General features: G+C 51.2%; 2 protein-coding genes across 3 annotated transcripts in view; both read right to left on the bottom strand.

Moving 5' to 3' along the window:
- Nucleotides 1-8,075: 8,075 nt before the first annotated feature.
- On the bottom strand, nt 8,076-11,891 carry USE1 (unconventional SNARE in the ER 1). 2 transcript variants are annotated; one of them, XM_054396182.1, is made up of 8 exons: nt 11,790-11,891; nt 11,502-11,551; nt 10,907-10,985; nt 10,658-10,810; nt 10,445-10,463; nt 9,789-9,819; nt 9,407-9,569; nt 8,076-9,226 (listed from the first exon to the last, which is right to left on the bottom strand). In XM_054396182.1, the coding sequence occupies exons 1-8, from the start codon at nt 11,889-11,891 to the stop codon at nt 9,044-9,046; spliced, it is 780 nt and encodes a 259-aa protein (XP_054252157.1). In that variant the 3' UTR covers nt 8,076-9,043. The 2 variants fall into 2 exon arrangements, with proteins under 2 accessions (XP_054252157.1, XP_054252158.1); XM_054396183.1 differs by lacking the exon at nt 10,445-10,463 and having other exon boundaries at nt 9,789-9,811; nt 10,640-10,810.
- Nucleotides 11,892-12,515: 624 nt separating this feature from the next.
- Nucleotides 12,516-17,117, bottom strand: part of MYO9B (myosin IXB) — a 29,714-nt gene continuing 25,112 nt past the window's right edge. The window contains exons 34-41 of the mRNA XM_054396337.1: nt 16,914-17,042; nt 16,205-16,310; nt 15,848-15,979; nt 14,898-15,021; nt 14,409-14,456; nt 13,787-13,926; nt 13,433-13,560; nt 12,516-13,303 (exon numbers count right to left, since the gene is read on the bottom strand). Of these exons, the coding sequence (XP_054252312.1) occupies nt 12,867-13,303; nt 13,433-13,560; nt 13,787-13,926; nt 14,409-14,456; nt 14,898-15,021; nt 15,848-15,979; nt 16,205-16,310; nt 16,914-17,042 (1,244 nt within the window). The 3' untranslated portion in view covers nt 12,516-12,866. The remainder of the gene's footprint in view (nt 13,304-13,432; nt 13,561-13,786; nt 13,927-14,408; nt 14,457-14,897; nt 15,022-15,847; nt 15,980-16,204; nt 16,311-16,913; nt 17,043-17,117) is intronic.

Here is a 17,117-nt window from a genome sequence, read left to right as displayed (position 1 = left end):
CCTCGGCAAAGCCTGCTGAGGCTGAAGCTAGAACGAGCCAGGTGAGGCTTGGGAGTGAGCAGCAAAGCTGTGAGAGTGAAATGATCGCAGTGAGAGCTGCAGGCCCAGGGCCACAGCCAGCACCTGTCTGCACTTCAGAGCTAGCTGTGCACTCTTCACCAGTTCTGTTACTGGTAACCAGTGCTGTCAGCACAGATCGGACAGGAGGCTCCATGTCTCCACAAACCAGGATGTCACCAGGATGCTGCTGCTGCTTTCAAAGCTCAACAACAGTAGCACCACAAACTGGACCTTGGTCTGCTGTGCTTCAGGGGTTCCAGCCCCGGGGGCTCTGCCCCAGGCCCTTCAGCAGAAGGCAGCATCCCATGCCTTTGTTAGCCTGGTACAGAAACTCAGGAGGAATTTAAAACCAATTGAGGTTTGCTTCTGAAGTAAACACTTGCCCAGAAGGCTAATAGAATTCTAAATGTACAAAGGTTAAAAGGCTTTAGACATTTCCTCCACATTCAGAGAAAATAACACTCAAACTAGGACATGAAAAATCACTGAGTGAATCACTGTGGTTTTGCAGCCACCTCAAGAATCAAGGAGAATAATGAGTTAAGAATATCCAAAATATGCCTTTTTTTTTTTTTTTTTTTTTGGAGGCTTCTCAATCTTTTCATGCTTTTGAATGCTGTTCAGCAGTTTGCCTCTTCTGTTCATGCAGTAGCTGCTTAAGTCACCCCATAAATTTATTGTTCCCAAGACAACAAGCAGCAGTTTTCAGCAAATCAAGGAGTGTTTTTCCACAGCTCCTCGCCATAGTGTTTCCTCTGCAGGGAGACTGGAATTAATCAACTGTTCAGAACCAAGGTTGGGCAGGTTTGATCCCAGAAGGATGAGAGCAAAGCTGAGCACTCTATTATAACACAATCAAAACACACATAAATCAGCTCTCAGGAAAATCAGAATCTCAAGCTGATTCTCCGGTAGCAGGCCCAGAGCTATTCCTGTTCAAACTACTGCAAAACCTCTGCTTAACACAAATCCCTAAAGCGCAGCAGAAACAGGCTCCCTGTCCAGCACAGCACTGCCAGGGAAGAAACTCCTCCATCCCTGCTCAACTATAAAATCATGGCAACTGTGTCCCACCAGAGCCCCTAGGAATAATAGCTGAAACCAGCCAAAGGCAAGCCCAAATGCCAAAGCTTCTTAATAAACTGCTTTGGTAACAACCTGAAAGGACTGAATGAAGAAACTAGATCTGTTGTCAGAGGTTAGCCTTCAAGACAGAGGCTAACGATGGGAACAGCTGGAACTTAAGCACTGTTTATAGCAAACACTGTGGATACCAAGCCTGAGTGATTCACTGCCATGGAGCTATGGCCCCTCAGCAAGCAAGAGCAGACCCAGGCAGCACTGCAGACAGCCATCACCAACTGCTCATCCTGCACTCTCACCACAGGCCCTTACAAAAATCCCTGTCCACATCGTCTAAAAGAAACAAAGGGATACAGGGCATGGGAAGAAGTGGGTACAGCTGCCTCTGGGTGGAGGGCAGTGCTGTCACAGGGCATGTTGATGGGGAACACTGGGCACAAGGCTCCAAGGATGCAGCCGGAGCTGGGTTGCTCAGGGAACAGCTCTTTTGCTTAAACAGCTCTCGCCTGTGCCTCTACCCTGAGCCTCCACACGCTGCCTACCACCGCAGAGCACAGAGCATGGGGGTCCAACACCAACATGCCTGGAAAACCTTTGGGATTAGGAACCTTCTTGTCCAAACTGTGAAATGCCTGACAAAGTATTTTGCACTGTGTGAATGCCAAAGAGCTGCAGCACTCTGGGCTCTGCTGTGACACCTTGCGCATTGCTGCTGCTCCTCCATCCGTGAATCGCAGAGCAGGAACATGACAAAATATTAGGGAGCTCAGACCACAAACGCTCTTGTAACCCAAAAAGCAGAATACACCTAAAACAAATAATTAAGAAGCTTCACTGTGGTGGTAACAACGATGGTCTGAAATCAGAACCCATTGGAGCAGAGCTGTGTACATTGCTGGATAGCAACCACCCTTCCATCTCCCCCCTGGTAAGGGGCAGGTTGGTACAAGCTTGCCAGCTGGGACTTACTCTCCTCAGGTGCAACCCTTCCACTGGTCTTCCTTGGGAGGAAGAAACTGGGGAGGTTTTGAAATATGGAACTTGTCTGATTGCTGGAAAAAAGAGGCTGTCTGCAGGGCAGGTCCTGCTTTGTTCTCTGGAAGAACACACCTCAGAAATGCGCAGCACTGACCCATCTGCACTCAAACCAATTCTCCTCCTACTGCCTTTTCCAATGGGAAGCTAACAGCTGGAATTGCCTCTGAAACAGACACTTTACATATCCAGTCAGCTCTCTCTGAATGAATACTTGCATTAAAAAACACCTGTAAACATCACTCAGAATTAAGGCCTCTATCGAGCAGAATTTCCTGTGCAAGTTTATTGAATATAAGCCATGGAACAAGCTCATAAGGCTTAAATCGGTGTCAGCCCTGGATTTAACAAGTGTGTGACCTCCAGCACATTTACGTACCCCTCTCTTGTAACTCACAAGACCCTGTTTAAACATAGAATCACGGAAACGTTTAGGCTGGCAAAGACCTTTACCATCATCGAGTCCAGCTACTAACCCAAAACTACCGTAAAGTCTGGTGCTAAACCACGTCCCTCAGCACCACTGATCTCTGCCTCTGAGCTTCACCCGCCCTTCACTACCTGTGGATTTGAAAGACTAACTTAAAGTCACCCAGCTCTACACCTCACCACGCAAAAACCCTTCTGGAACTGGAGCCAGTCCTGAAACCAGACGGGGACAACCGTGTCGGGGAGCCGGAGCCCAGTCCCTCCCCGCCGCGGAGACGGGGCCAGGCCCTGTCCCGCACCCGACCCACGCGAGGCCCGGGGCAACCTTCCCGGCTGCAGTGGTACGGCCGTACCCGCTCCGCTCACCTCCGCCCGGCCGAGACACGGAGCGCAAGGATGAGCGAGGAAATCCTCAGGCGGCCCGCCAGGAGCGGCAGCTCTTCCCGGTACCGTCCCGGCTCCAATCTCGGGCCGCGCCGAGCCCTCCCTCACGGCGCGCTCTGCCCCATCGCGGTTTGGGGCCGAAAACGCCGTCTCCGGGGATGAAGGTGACCCCTGCGGGAGGGCTACGGGCCCCGCTACTCCGCTCCGCAGATCCCGGCCGAGCCGCCCCAGCCGTCCGCCCCGCGGCGCGGCCTGGCCCGGCCACCCCCCCCAGGCAGGTACAAAGGGTAACGCGGCGGGGCACGGCCGTCCCGTGCCGCCCGCTTCGCCCCCTCCCGGCGCGGGGCCGCGGCCTGCCGCCACCGCCCGGGCCCCGGCTGCCCGCCTAGGCCGCGCCCCCGGCCCCTACTCACTCTCGCCGCGGCTCCGGCCGCACAAGGCCGCCAGCACCACGGCCACGGCCAGCGCCGCCACCGCTCTCGGGGCCATGCCCGCGTCCGCTGAAGCCGCCGCGACTCGGCGCGTCCCGGCGGGGGCGAATCAGAGGCCGCGGGGCGGGCGCGGGGGCCGGCCCCGGCTTCGCATCGTCGGCGAGAGCCCCCGGAGAGGCACTTCGGCCCCTTTATAGCGCCCGGCTCCTCCCTGCCCCGCGGTGTCGGCCCCGGCTCCGGCGGCCCCTTCCAGCGCAGGCCGGGCTGGCGGCTGCCTCCCTGGCCAGTAAACAAGGGGGCTGCCCCCGTCAGCGGGAGCGGGGCGGCGGCAAGAGGCGGTGCGGAGCCCTGCAGGGGACGGGACGGGACGGGACGGGATGAGGGAGGAGCGGCGGCGGCGGCGGCATCCACCTGCCGGGGGCGGCCCCGCTGAAGCGGATGCGGGCCGGGGCCGGAGGCGAGGGGAGCTGGGGTTATTCTTTCGGGCTCAGTCGGCTATAAACCAGGCTAGAGGTGAAGGTGCCCCAAGGAGATTGTTTTTGCCTCGGTGGCTTGGAGCGAGTAAAAGTGAGAAGTGCAGTTACTGGAGAGGATGGGGCAGCTCATTGTCCCTGATGAAGCTCAGTGTCAAAGGGGAGCTTCTTCCCCAGCCCTGACCGAGCCATTCCTCTCAGCAAAGCCTCTGGAGCCTTGGAATTGTCCCAGAGACCCACAGAGCCTGGGGAGAGGCTGCTGCCTGCTGAGCAGTACCCTGGTCAGCATTACATCAGTGAGCCCAGCCCATAGAGCCATTTCGGACTTCTGGTTGTCTTTTTTCAGTGGGATTCAACATTCGAGGTCGTCTCCTCCTTTTTTAAAATCATCTCTGCACTGTCGGCATCCTGAGCCATGCCAGTACGTTTCCTGGCAACTTGCAGTGACTTACTTTCATCCTTTTTTACAAGATACTGAGTTATTTACTGCTGGAATAAAGCTGTTTAATTCAAAACCACTTGGTAAATAAATCATCATCTTTCAGATCTTTCTGCCACCATCTTCGGCTTACAACAGCTCTGATTCTTTTGGTACAGCTCTTGCTCAAGGGGCTACGGGACAGGCTAGGGCAACCAGCAGCTCACTCAGCACCAGCTCCTTGTCCTAGAGTCTGAACTGCCTGAGGGTCTGCACTGCTTTCAACACTTTGTGTTGCTTTTCCACTTCAAGAACTGCTGCAGTTGTTGAAGGGGAGTTCCGGAGTTGTGAAGGGGAGGAGGGCTGGTCTATGAAACGATGGGATGGTTCATGCTTTGAGCTGTCCCAGCTGAATGGGGCAAGGTTATGGCTTCGTTTGACTAAATCCCCCCAGAGTCAGCAGCAGGAGCTGTGATGGCCCAAACTACGTGTGAGTGCTTAGACCATGGAATGAGTTGGGTTGGAAGGGGCCACAGAGAAGATGCAAGGCCCTGCAGGGTATTCTCTGCCATCACTGCAGCAGATATGTCTGCAGAGCACAGCAGCTGTGGGTGTTGGGGCAGCAGAACCGCTCTCAGGGCAAGAGATTTCCCTCACCTTTCTGTTCTCACTGCAGTTCCTCGGGGGTACTTGAATGCAGAGGAGACTCAGAATCCAACTCATTTGGAATGCTTCAGGAAGGGAGGGCAGCTCAGGAATGGAAACAAAAGCACCTACCCTGTCCTTGCAAACCAACCTGCTTGGTGACTGCAGCCTTCACACAGAGCAGAGCCAAGCATCACTCAGCCAGGCTGGGCTGTGTGCGATCTGTAACGCAATGGTGACAGGAACCTGTTTGTGCTTCCTTCTGTTCTCACTGCCTGCCATGTAACAATGCTATCAGCTTACAACCTGGCACGTGGGGATGAAAGGTTACAGATTTACTATCTTTCCCTAAAACACCTTTTTTCAGTTTCTAATTACCAGTGAGGAGCATCAGGGTGGGATCTTCCCAACATCTTTCCCACAGGCTGAGTGTTGCAGCTCACCAGGTCTGCAAGCAGATAAACCAAGTGGTGATGGGGGCGCAAGGAAACCAATCCAGCACTTGCTTGCTCTTCTTGTTTGGTTCCTTTTTTCCCTCGTAGTTTGGTTTGTCAAGCACTTTCCTGCTCATGAGTTTCTCACCACACACCATGCACAGCATCCTGCATCACTGGCAGGATGTTGCTGTAAAGGTTACCCAACTCACTCCTCAGTGACTGAATCTAAAGCAGAGAGGAGAGCTGACCTTGGGAAATGTATCTCATCCTGTTTGGAGTCCCACAGAACCTTCTGCCAATCTCTTAATATAAAATATTTCACGTCATGGGCTGGCCAAGTTCCTTTCTTACCCTTCCTTCCGTGCACACCAATGCCGATAAGGACCTGCTCCCAGCTCAGCAGATGAAGGTCCAACACCCTATGTACTAAGGACAGAAGTCCCAGGATTTTACTGTTGGGACAGGAAACAGTCAGATCCTTCTGGAGAATTCCATTGTTCCGTTAACAAATGCAGCCTTTGCCCAAGGTGGAAGTGGCAAAGGGCAGCTTTCTGCCACTCACAATTCAAAGAAAGGAGGAGGGTGCAAAGGAAGTAAAACTCTCCACAGCCTGTCCTTGTTTCGTCTCTTTTTGGTCCTGTTTCTGGATTTGTTCCGTTTGATTTTGGGATGTGACAGAGGCCAGATGCAAGATTTGACTTCCTTTGCACCCCTTGTCAGAATATTTTGCTTTAATTCAGCACCAAGCTTCTAAGCTCAGCACCTTGATGTCCCTTCATTGTTACAAACCCCACATGACATTTGCAGCCTGGGCCCACCTAGGAAACAGCCAGGTGGGTCTGTTTCTGGCCTTCAGTCCTCTCCAGCCTCGTCACCCTCCATTCTTTCCTACAGCTTCTCACAGTACACCTAAGCCCTTCTGGGTTTGCTGTGCTCTATCTGCAGTCACCTGCAGCATTGTCCCTCTAACACAGAGCACAGGCAGAGGGTGACCAACTGGCTGCACCAGTTCTGATCTACAGCTCACCACCCCTGCCCCCCCTTACTCATCTCTTATTTCTTTATACTAATGCAGGCTTTTGCTGACTCAGTGTCAGAGTTAGAGGGACAGCCCTGTGGGCAGCAGGCAGCTCTGTAGCTAGGAGCCCACTCCTCACACGTCGCACAGAGCAGGCTCATCTGATCCATTATTCACTCACTGCTGCTGCTTCCCACTTCCATCTCCTATGAGGAGGCAGCACTGGTGCCAGAAATATCGAAGCAGCACCATGTGACAGGTGGCACTGATTCAGCTGGGTCAGGTTTTAAGGTCACTCCTGTGCAGCAGGAACACACATCCAGCACACACTGAGCCTCAGGTGGCAGACCAGGGCAGGAGCCACTGACCAGCCCTGCATTAGGCTGCAGGGCTCTGGAATGGCAGCAGCTTTCTGCTGGACACCAACAAATTTGATTAGGATTTTCTGCTCCCATCTGCTCAGGTACCATGGTTATGATTTTTTTGATGCCTGCAATTATTCATCACGAGGCTTTGATTCTGAGGTTTCACATCAGGTCTCCAGCAGACTAGAACTTGCCCATTGTCACCCAGTGAAAAGTCAGGAGCAGATCCTGCTCTGTCCAGTCCATAATTTTCACCCTTACTGCATGATTCCTTCAGTTGTGGGAAGCTGCTCATGGCCTACAAGGTTTGAGAGGCAGAGGCTTTGCAGAGAACAGCCCAGGGAATGTTTGCCCAAACCAAGCCAAACGCCCAGCCACAGGATCCGTCATGCAGTGCCCTGCTCCTGCCGATCCTGTATCCCTACAGACAACCCAGCAGTCAGCCAAGGAATCGTTTTGATTGGAGACGATGTGTTACAATACAGCATCAGGGCCTCTGTCACCAGAGCTGTTTGCCAGAAAGGCTCAGGCTGACCTCTAGCCACTGCTCAGAAATGGTGCCTTGGCCAGCCTGGCATGACCCAAGGCTTCAAATGAGGTCTCATTTTTTCACTTGCTCTCTGGAAGCAGGTAGTCTGCCAAGAAGCCAAACAAGGCCCAGCCCCATGCCTCATCTCTCCGTCTGGATTTCCCAAGCCTTTGAGAAAGTTAAGCAACCCTCACTTCCCAATGCTCTCACAAAGCCATTCCTATAGGTAAGGATCTGCAGAGCAGAGCCCAGAGCTGTGAGCTGGAGCTGAGGGCTGCAGCAGCAGACTCCTGTGTGGGTCAGAACTGTCACTCCAAGTGTGAAGTGTCACAAAGCCTCCAGCAATTGTTCTAAACACTCATGGCAGCCATCTTCGAAGTGTTCTGAATGACTGCAATTATTAAATGAACTCACAGCAAGGGCTGGGCTGCCAACTGCCAACAGCCATTGTGTGTTGGGGATCACTGGCGACTGAGGAATGAATGTCTGAGGTGCCAGGGCAGACGGTCACATTCTTCCAACAGGTCAGAGGTAATAGAAGCTCAGGGCAGTGCTGGGCAGTCACACCAGGGGTCACAAAGGGCCTTGGTAGCCACAGGACTCTGTCTCAGCTCTGGCACTTCATCCTTCAAAACTGCTGCCCAGCTCCTGCCCACTGACCTGCTCCAAGTTGTAGCCAGCACACGGCTGATAGCAAAACTTTGCTTTCAACTTGTCTGCAATGATGCACCTGAGCCTCTTTCAAGCTGTAAAAATATTTACTTTGAGTAATAAAGGAGAAAATGTTACAGAAGCTGAAGCATTTGTGTTGTATCATCCCAGCATGGCTTGCACACAAAACATTCCAGCACCACATCCAGCCTCTGCTCTAAGAAAAGAGCTCAGAACTGAAATAGCTGCAGGGAAACGAGTAAGCAATTAGAACTCAAAAATCATTTGGTGACATCCAGGCACCAATGATGCCCAAGGAAAAAGCAAGTACTGCAGCTGAAGAAAAAGTTTGGGGAAAAGCAGAGATGTCCAAACCTGGATTGCTGCAACTGCACATTTCAGCAGAGTTTGCTTGAACAGAAGGAGCACAGGCCATGAGCTAGCAAAGCTTCCTTTGTGGTGTCACTCCTTGGGTGAACCAGTGACAAACCAACCTGCAACCCTTGGGCTGAACGATCAAAAACCCTTCAGGTAAGAAATGTCAAAATCCCTTCTTTCTCATTCTGTAGCAAGGAACAGCTCTGAGGCAGAGGCTGCCCCATGGAGTGCACTCAGAGTTAGGTTTCACAAGCAGCTCTTCCCCTACTGTCCTCTGGCCCAGGGCTGCTATGGCATCAGCAGGCAGGTCCCAAGGCCCCATCCAGTGGTCCTACAGCATCAGAAAAGGCCAGAGAACAGCTGGGGTTCATCTGCTGCCCATCAGCAAATGCCTTTTAGAGATACTAACATTTGCTACAGTAAAACCAAGACTGTCTCTAGCCCCTATGGAACTTGTGAGCAGGTGCCACCTGGATCCCAGTTCTCCCTCAATGGGCAACGACATTCACTAAGCAAGTAGCCAAGTGCAGAAAACCTCCTTCGTGGAACTCCTCACTGAATCCAGTGACTGAACAAGAGAGATGCAAGGTAGGTCATGGACAGCCTCTTCAGGGACATGAGAGGTGGTGAAGAAACTGACTTTGGGAGTTCTTGCACCAGCTCAGCTTAGGAGCTGCACTTTTAGCAGTTTTAAATGAAGAAAAGAATCATTTCAGTTTGGGGAAAATCCTGATGAAGAGAATCATGCTGATAAATATGAAACAAACCACAATCAGCATGATCCAGAGCAGCCAGTTGACCGACTTCTTGGCGTGCTGCTCCAGGCGATCAGACTCATCCTTGAGCTTCTCAAAGTTCTGGTCTGCCATCCAGAGGGAATGTGACAGTGTCTGGGAGCACAGAGAACAAAGCAGCTTCAGACTCAGCTCTGACAGATCTGACTTATTCCTCCCAACAGAGAAAAGCTTCAGCTGCACTACAGAAGCAGACAGGTTTTGCCCCCAGCCTCCCCTCTCTAATCCCAGTTGGACTCAGGTTGCACCCTGCAGGGTGTGGCCCTCAGGCACTACCTGGTTGTCTTGCTTGATCACATTCTGTGCAGCCAGAGTGTTGTTTTTGAGGCTGCGAGCCAGACTTAGCATTTCTTCAGCTAACTTCTCCTGCATGTCCTGGTGGTGCTGCAACACAGCATCCAGCTCCACCGCTGACTGCTTCTCATCAGATGCGAGGCCTCTGCAGGTGCACAGGGGTGAAAAAGGGGAGATTTGTACCTTCTTGGGGCTCACCCTCCCCAGACTCTGCAGCTCTGACAAGACTGAGATAAGCTGTCAGCAGTCACTGTATTTGGTGTCTAGCAGCAGAGCCTTAACCCAGATGGAAGCACATCTGTGATTTAAAGGCCACTGAGAAAGCAGCTCCCAAAACATTGAGCACCAGGACATCTGCACTCACTTCCGCTTCCTCATAGTGAACTCCTCAAAATCTGCAAAAAGAGAGACATTTGTGTTTGAGCAGGTTATGAAGGGCTTTTCAGGTGTCCAAATCCTACCTGACCCTCTACCCCAGGGAATAGGCACTCCAAAAGGCTGTCTGCTTCTCACAGGGGCAAGACAACACCCAACTCAAAAGCAGGGTTGAGAGATAAAGTCCAGATGAATCACATCCCTGGGGGAACAGTTTAAGCCATATTCTCTTTCAGAACACCTTAGCCTGGCCTAGCTCCAGCTGCTTTAACAGTAGCTATGGAAACCGCAAATTAATTCCTAGCAGCTCCCTACCCTGGGTGGGTGTTTAGCAGGAATTGCACAACACCCACTCTAGGCACCTGAGATTGCCTCATTTCCTCCAAGCAGCAACAAAGGCAAATTGTCCCTGCTCATTCTGCACCCAGAGTGTCTGCTCTGGATGAGCTCTACACAAAACGGCTTCTTCCAAGTCCCTGCTCCCATACTGGAAACAGCCCTCACACTTTCACCTGTTAGGGCCTTTGGTTTCATTTGGTGTTAACATCTATCTCAGCCACCTTGGCCAACCTCTAATAAAACAAAGCCTTCCTCTTCCCTTCCCTGACTAACTGAAGTAAGAAAAACCCAACAGATTAAACTTACCATTGACAGCCAAGGGGTCCTGGGAGACAGAAACAAAAGAGAAGATTACAAAGGGGCAGTGATAAAGGATGGTCCTTCAGGCCCAGGGCAGTGCCTGTACCCAGTATTCAGACCACCCAAACCAGAAAAAGGTGACTGCCTGCCCAGCCTGGGGCACAGCCACCAAAGGCAGCAAGAGACAACCCCTAAAGAAGCAGCATGACCACAACATACTGTGCCAAGCAGCTCACTCCTCATCTTGCCTGTGCATCGAGCCTTTGTCTGGAGGTGAACCCTTTTAGTTGCTGGGGTCCTTTCTTTGGCTGTTGTGGGGGTACGGCCAGGGGCCAAGAACTGACTTGCCAGAGCCTTTTCAGTTGATGAAGACTGTGAGGAGGAAGCAATGAGAGAGTAACCCTATTGCTATAGGCAATAAAGGGAATACAGGCAGAGCACACTCAAGTCTTTTCAAGCAGATCTTACCAATTTTTCAGCATCTAAAAGTCCCTTCAGGAAGTCCACTTTGCGAGAGTATTCATTCATCAGTTCTGGGGCTGGCTTGCTATTAAAATTGAAAATAGTGACAGAATCCCCCAGAAGTTATTGCATTCTCTGTTGTCCAAGGGACTTTCTAAATAAAATAACCCCCCAAACATCTACTTCTTCAAGAAGCTTCTTCTTCTAACATAGATTAGTGGTAGGTTGGACAAGGCCTAGAGCCCATGGCAGGGGGCTGAGGTCAACCCAAACCACTCTGTGATTCTATGAGGAGCAGTCTCTGACTAGGAACTTCCCAGCGAGCCCCTGCAGATCACCCAGGCACTGCCAGCTTGGGGACACAGCATGGTAAAGGGGCTGAGGCTGGCAGGCAGAGAAACTTGTGGGGAACACGGCAGAGCTGCACAGATCCTCACAGGGCTCTGCTGTTGTTGCTTTGCAAGTATAGCTTGTCCCTCACCAAGACCTCCAGAGAGCAGTGTCTGCCCTGCGGGGGGTGTTTGTGCGCTAAGTCAGTCTGCCTGCTTGCCTGTCTGACAGGTGAGAGATGCAGGATGCCCTTGGATTCCAGAGGACTCACCTCGACTGCTTCTTCAGCTCTTGGAGCATGTCTTCCAGAGCAGCCACATACTAAGGAGAAAAAAACCTTTAAGTGACAGCATTAAGGAGAAACATTCTGCCTGCTAGAGGGCTGCAACTCCAGTTCGACTTCTTAATGCTCCCCAACGCTCGCTGCCTGTTTGTCTCGGAGTCGAAAGCGCTGACGCGGGGACAGAAGGGTGGGAAGAGCTATCGCTGCCAGCTGGCCCCTACCGGCCTCCCCCCGCGGAGTGTCGTTCCCCAAAGGCTGGATCAGGCCGCGCCTCACCTTCTCCAGCCGCCATTCCTCGGGGTCTCGTCGCTCCGCCGCCAGCGCCTCGCACCGGCTCAGCAGCCGCATGAGGTTCAGCTCCAGCCGCGTCGCCGCCATGGCTGCCGCCACCACCACCAGAACCTTCCTCACGGCCACTTCCGGCGGCGGCGGCGGGGCGCGGCGGCGGGGCGGGACCCCCGGGCTATGGAGCCTTCGGAGGGAAGCGCTGCACCGGTTAGAGAGGGCGCCCCGGGAGGGGGACGCTGTGTCTGGGCTGCAGAGGCAGTGCCTGAACCGTGCTGACAGTGCCCGAGCCCTGCTCCTCCTGCACTTCGGCGTGGAGCAGGGGTTTCAGAGCAGCTCCCTGAAGAGCTGGCGAAGAGCCTGCTGCTCCCAGCGGGTCCCGTCCCAGCCTCGGGGTTCACCGCACGATTGTGAGCCCAGCTCTGCGCAGCACCAGCCTCCAGCGGTGCTCAGAGGTGACACCTCGGGCTCGGTGCTAGTGCCTCCCCCGGTGCTGAGCTCTCCCCCTGTTTCAGGGAGCACTGATAATGAGAAGTGATTCCAAAGAAAGAGTTCCTTCATCAAAGCTGTCCCTTACCCAAGGCAGACATTCATGAACACACACGAATTGTTTAAAAGTGCAATGTATTAATAAACGTTTTAATATATTTTGTCTCAGTTAAGGCTATTACAACATTAACAGTTCTGTAAACCATACAGAAATTGGTCATAAAAACATTAAAAAAAAAAAAAGCAACACAAGTTGACCCAAAACCTCATAGTTGGTCCCATTAGAGTCCAGTGTAAGGCAACCGGAAAAAGGCATGGCAGCAGAATCTGGGGGCTGTTCATTTCCTGCACGCTCAAATCCATCCATTTTGCTCCACCAGGCTTGCCTTCTACTTTCTTTGCAGGGTTTTAATTTAAGGTGAAGAATCTTTGTTTTAAACATCCTTGCTTAACCCTTACAGTACTGTATACATGGAGGCTGCCCTCCAGGCAGCCTCTTCAGAACAAGTTCACAGCCTCCGAAGAGTTACAGCCAAAGCTGCACTCAACTTCAGAAAAGGTTCTGACAGTTCCAGAACTTCACTGCTCCAGACAGGGAAGGTGAGAGTAGGGGTCTGAAAACCTACGTTGAACTTTGTCTGTTGGTTCGCATCCCCCTGAGAGCTCCTGCGCCACTGCAGACCCATGTGCCACATACACAGAGTGGATTTTGTCCATTCGCCTTGCTGGCTGCTCCCGTCGTCTCACCAGTACCTGAGCCTCCTCCTTAGCTGAAATCCTGCCCTGAGATCCTTCTGTACATTTGAAAATCCCAGGAGGAAGTTTTATATTTGCTGTTGGCATGACTGGAGTTCGACGGGGCACTTTCATCTTGGGCAGTGTCAAAGATGGTCGGTGTCTTGAAGACAGGGATGCAAAAGAAGAGTCTGAAGAGGCTTGCAAAAGATAAGGCACTTTGCAAATGTCTTTGACAGGCATGCTGGAGCTCTGAGCACAGCAGTGTAATCCAGGAATTGCTTTAAAGAAACAAGATCCTTAGATACTGAAAGCGTGCACGAAAACATAAGCTGATAGAAGCAGCTGTGACCAGCTGAGGTTGGTAGAATAAAAAAAAAAAAAAACACACACTCTACCTTAATACTGACCTTCCGTAGCCCCCCGCCCTGCCCTCTCCTCCAGCAGGCTCTCCGTACTTGCTGAGGTCTCCGAGTCCATGTTCTCCTCGTCAGAGCCACGCTGGTCGAGCTCGGGTAGGCGGTAGGTGATATCCTCCCTGCAGCAAAAGGGACATACAGCTCTCAGACACCTCTGGCCCCAGCAGCTTCACATGCAGCTCCTGCTCGAAGGTCAGCCTTCCTGCAAGGAGCCTCTCAGGGTGTTTTCTCTCAGCCAGTCCTTTGTGTTTTCCTTTTCACCCTCACAAAGGCACACAGGACAGCATCAACCAGGGACAAAAGGTGCCAAAGTGGCACCTCCAGAGAGGGAGAAGGGTCACTCACTTCTCTTCCTTTATCGACTGTATGCGATCGATCAGAATCTCCTTCTCCCGACTATCAACTTCAGAAACTTCCTCCTCTTCGTGTACTGAGTCCAATCCTAAGCTGCCAGTGTCACTTCCTTTGGCCTGGCAGCTTTTACTCTGCAAGACAAAGTGACATTTAACACTTCTCGGTTCTCAGCTGTATGAGCCTTGGCTGGCTGCTGGTTGCAAGGCAGAAGACAAATGAGTAGGCCAGAGGAAAGGCTACGGAACTGATGGAGAGCTGTTAGTTATCCACACAAATGTTTCAAAAAGTGATAGAAGTGTCTCTATTCACCTGATTTCTGGTGGTTTATTACCTTTTTTGACGCACAGCAATTCGATTTACCAGCCTCAGCTTAGTTTTAGTAGCCACTTTTGAGTAAGATCATTGCACCCAGGACAGGTCACACTCAGAATGTGATGACAGAACAGGTCAGCAGCCCTGCATGCAATCTGGGGAGCAAGCTGCTCCAACACATGCAGTCTGGGTTGTCCAAAAGGGTACTTCAAACCGAGTAACACCACACCCAGTGAGTACTTTAGTCATGCAGTAAGGAGAAACCCCATGCACTCTTAACACAAGCAAGCAGGGTACATACCAGCATCCCCTCATAAGGGGAAGAAAACCCAAGTTTTACAGGCCAGAGCTAGAGAGAAATGAAGACCAAATTCACTATGTGCAACTTCTGAGCAGACAGTGTGGTTTACTCTAACCAGTACAATAAAACCCTATTTGCCTTAATAGAATGTAGCATACTTTTGTCCACCATCTCTCTCTGAAGTAAAGGAACATCTTTGCCATCTAAGAGGCGCAGCAACTTAGTTCTAGTGACTGAATTACGTGGGAACACATCCTGACCACTCCAAGAGCGGAACCCCACCCCTGTGCCCTTTGTTTATCAAAGAGACTCCAGTGCAGCTCTGTATTTAGCTCCTACCTAAAGCTTTGGGCAAGCCCAAACTGTCTCCTCCTCATCCTGCAATTGATTTGTGACTTACTGGATGGCACAGACAGGACAAACAAGCAGCACATCCCTCCAAGCAGCTGCTTTCTGCTGAATGGTCCTGAGGTTCAGTTCACCACTTACCGTATTCTGCCGAAGCAATGAGAGCCGTCGAAAAGCGATGCTCTCAGCTGCCTCCAGCTGATTTATTTCATCCATTTTTATCTTGTACTTCCTTATCTGCTCTTCTATCATCATCTCCACACACCTGGACAAATGGGCAAAAGTTTATTCAGCAGCCTCATGCTAGAAAACCTCCTGGGACAACTGGTGTGGGACGAGATGCCTCTGACAACTTGGGGATATGTTTGGCACATGGGGGGATGGCCTGCAAGCCACATCCCAGGGCCTGCCCTACAGCAGTCCAACACAGCAAGCAAGACAGGACAGACTGTGAAAAGGAATGGCAGATGTTCTTCCTGGGTAAGCAGAGACTCCTGCTGACTGCATACAACAATGGTAAGTGAGCAGACACTACCATGGCTGCTAACTGCTGCTAGCTGTCTTCCCTGTGCTGGCACAGATTGGGAGATGCAGATTGACCCTGCAGCTTCCCTTTTTCACCTCTATGGCCTCAGGGATCAGTAAGAAGTTAGAAAAAGTTGACGTCATGCAGTGAGGATGGTGAGGGGCATTCAGCCAGAGTTGCTGGAGGGTAAGAACAAAGAGGATCAAGCACAGAACCTTCTTCAATTTAAGGAACAACATCCAAGAAATTATCAGCTAGTTCCAAGTATGCAGGAGACAGCTTAATTCTATATCCTGCTCATTATGGCTTGATTCTCAGCAGAATATGGGTACTGCGCGATCCCCTCAAGAGATTATCTTGCTGTAAAACACAGCAAAATAGATTTGAAAGCTGTCCTTTGCAAACTTGAGAGGTGGAAGTACTCAGAGCAGGGCATACAAACTGGCAGCACTAGCAGAGCCAGAACTGAGCAACTCATGCCTCAGCTTCACACAAAGGCAGGTGGCAGTACTGTCCTTTCATTGTGTTTCAAAGTACTCCTCTGCAGCTTGCTGCTAAAACTTACATGGTTGTTTTTGAAACATCCTTCATGCTGGTTAAGGGGTCAGAGGTATCAGGACAACGCAAGAGGCACGGAGCAAAAACAATGGCCAAGGCATTGGGTGACATACGGTTGACATCTTCTATCAAAGCCACTCTGGAATTCAATATTCAGAACAAAAAAGTTTGAAGGAACCTTTTTAGAACACAAACATTCATCTGCTTTTCAGCACAGCTATCAGCTTTAATTCCTTCACTTCTAAGCCAGCAGCACAATCCCTACACCGACACTTAAGGGGTTTAAAATTTTAGACAGCTTCCAAGAGGGACTGCAAAATGTCACATGGAACTTCTCCACAAATGAAGTAATTAAACTCATTACTTGACCAGATGGAAGATGAGGCGCTCCAAGGTGTTATGGTTTGCTTGTGGCAGCTGTTCAAGGACACTGTAAATGGCACAGAGTTGCTCCTGTTTTTCTGGTAGCTCTGCACAAGGGGAGAAAGCACAAGATCAAAACTGCTGTGCAACACTATCGGGAAGCCACCAAGCACTCACTGACATTGTCCCAGACTGTCTGCAGCAGAGAGATTAAATTCTCAGAAGTCACAGTGTCACTCCATTTGCTAATGGTCATAGCTGGATGTGAAAGCACCCCTCGAGGCACTACAATTCTCCTGCTTTTTCAGATGCTGTTGCTGTTAGTGACCATCAAGTGACACACCAAGATCTCCAACAATAATTGGGGTGCTTTACTTCCACTGAAGTTAAGGGAGTCTAAAGATTTGAGAGATCTGGCTTACTAGATCTGGCCAGAACATCAAGCAGAACAAAAAACTTTGAGGGGAACCCTATTCACACAGTGCTGTTCTTAGGCAGCTGTGTGGTGATGATGTGCTTCAACACAAAGGAATCTGAAAGCAAGGCCAAGGAAGCCAGAGGAGGAATTCCGTTTATGTAAAAGGTCTAAAATCGTTGCTGGAAGTGTACTGGAAGGAAGCTGCTTAGCCAACATGAGCATCTTAAGAGATTCTTTTCCCAAGGACACAGCAAGTTCAAAACCCACTGCTTCAGACATTTGTCCAACCCACCCACGGCTCGCAGGAAGTCGTTGTACTGCGCGGATGTCATCAGGGGGTCTGGCAGCTCCCGCAGCCACTGCTTCAGGATGCCTGTGATGGTGTGGATAGGGTAATTCTCCAGTTTCACCGAGTTTGGATCTGGAAAAAAAACATGTTTTGTTATTTCACATAGTTCACTTCTTTGGTGTACACAATGGGAACCCAAAGAAGCAA

The sequence above is a fragment of the Indicator indicator genome, chromosome 36 (assembly GCF_027791375.1).
Source record: "Indicator indicator isolate 239-I01 chromosome 36, UM_Iind_1.1, whole genome shotgun sequence".
NCBI lineage: Eukaryota > Metazoa > Chordata > Aves > Piciformes > Indicatoridae > Indicator > Indicator indicator.
The sequence above is the reverse complement of the archived record's forward strand: the minus strand, read 5'-3'. Positions and strand labels throughout refer to the sequence as shown.

Bases quoted from the DNA above. Each gene is read 5' to 3' on its own strand.
- USE1 (XM_054396182.1), bottom strand. From the start codon at position 11,891: ATGGCGGCGACGCGGCTGGAGCTGAACCTCATGCGGCTGCTGAGCCGG. The intron at 11,552-11,789 runs GTGAGGCGCGGC...TTTTCTCCTTAG, and splicing joins AGGAATGGCGGCTGGAGAAG to TATGTGGCTGCTCTGGAAGA. The intron at 10,986-11,501 runs GTGAGTCCTCTG...CAATTTTAATAG, and splicing joins GAGCTGAAGAAGCAGTCGAG to CAAGCCAGCCCCAGAACTGA.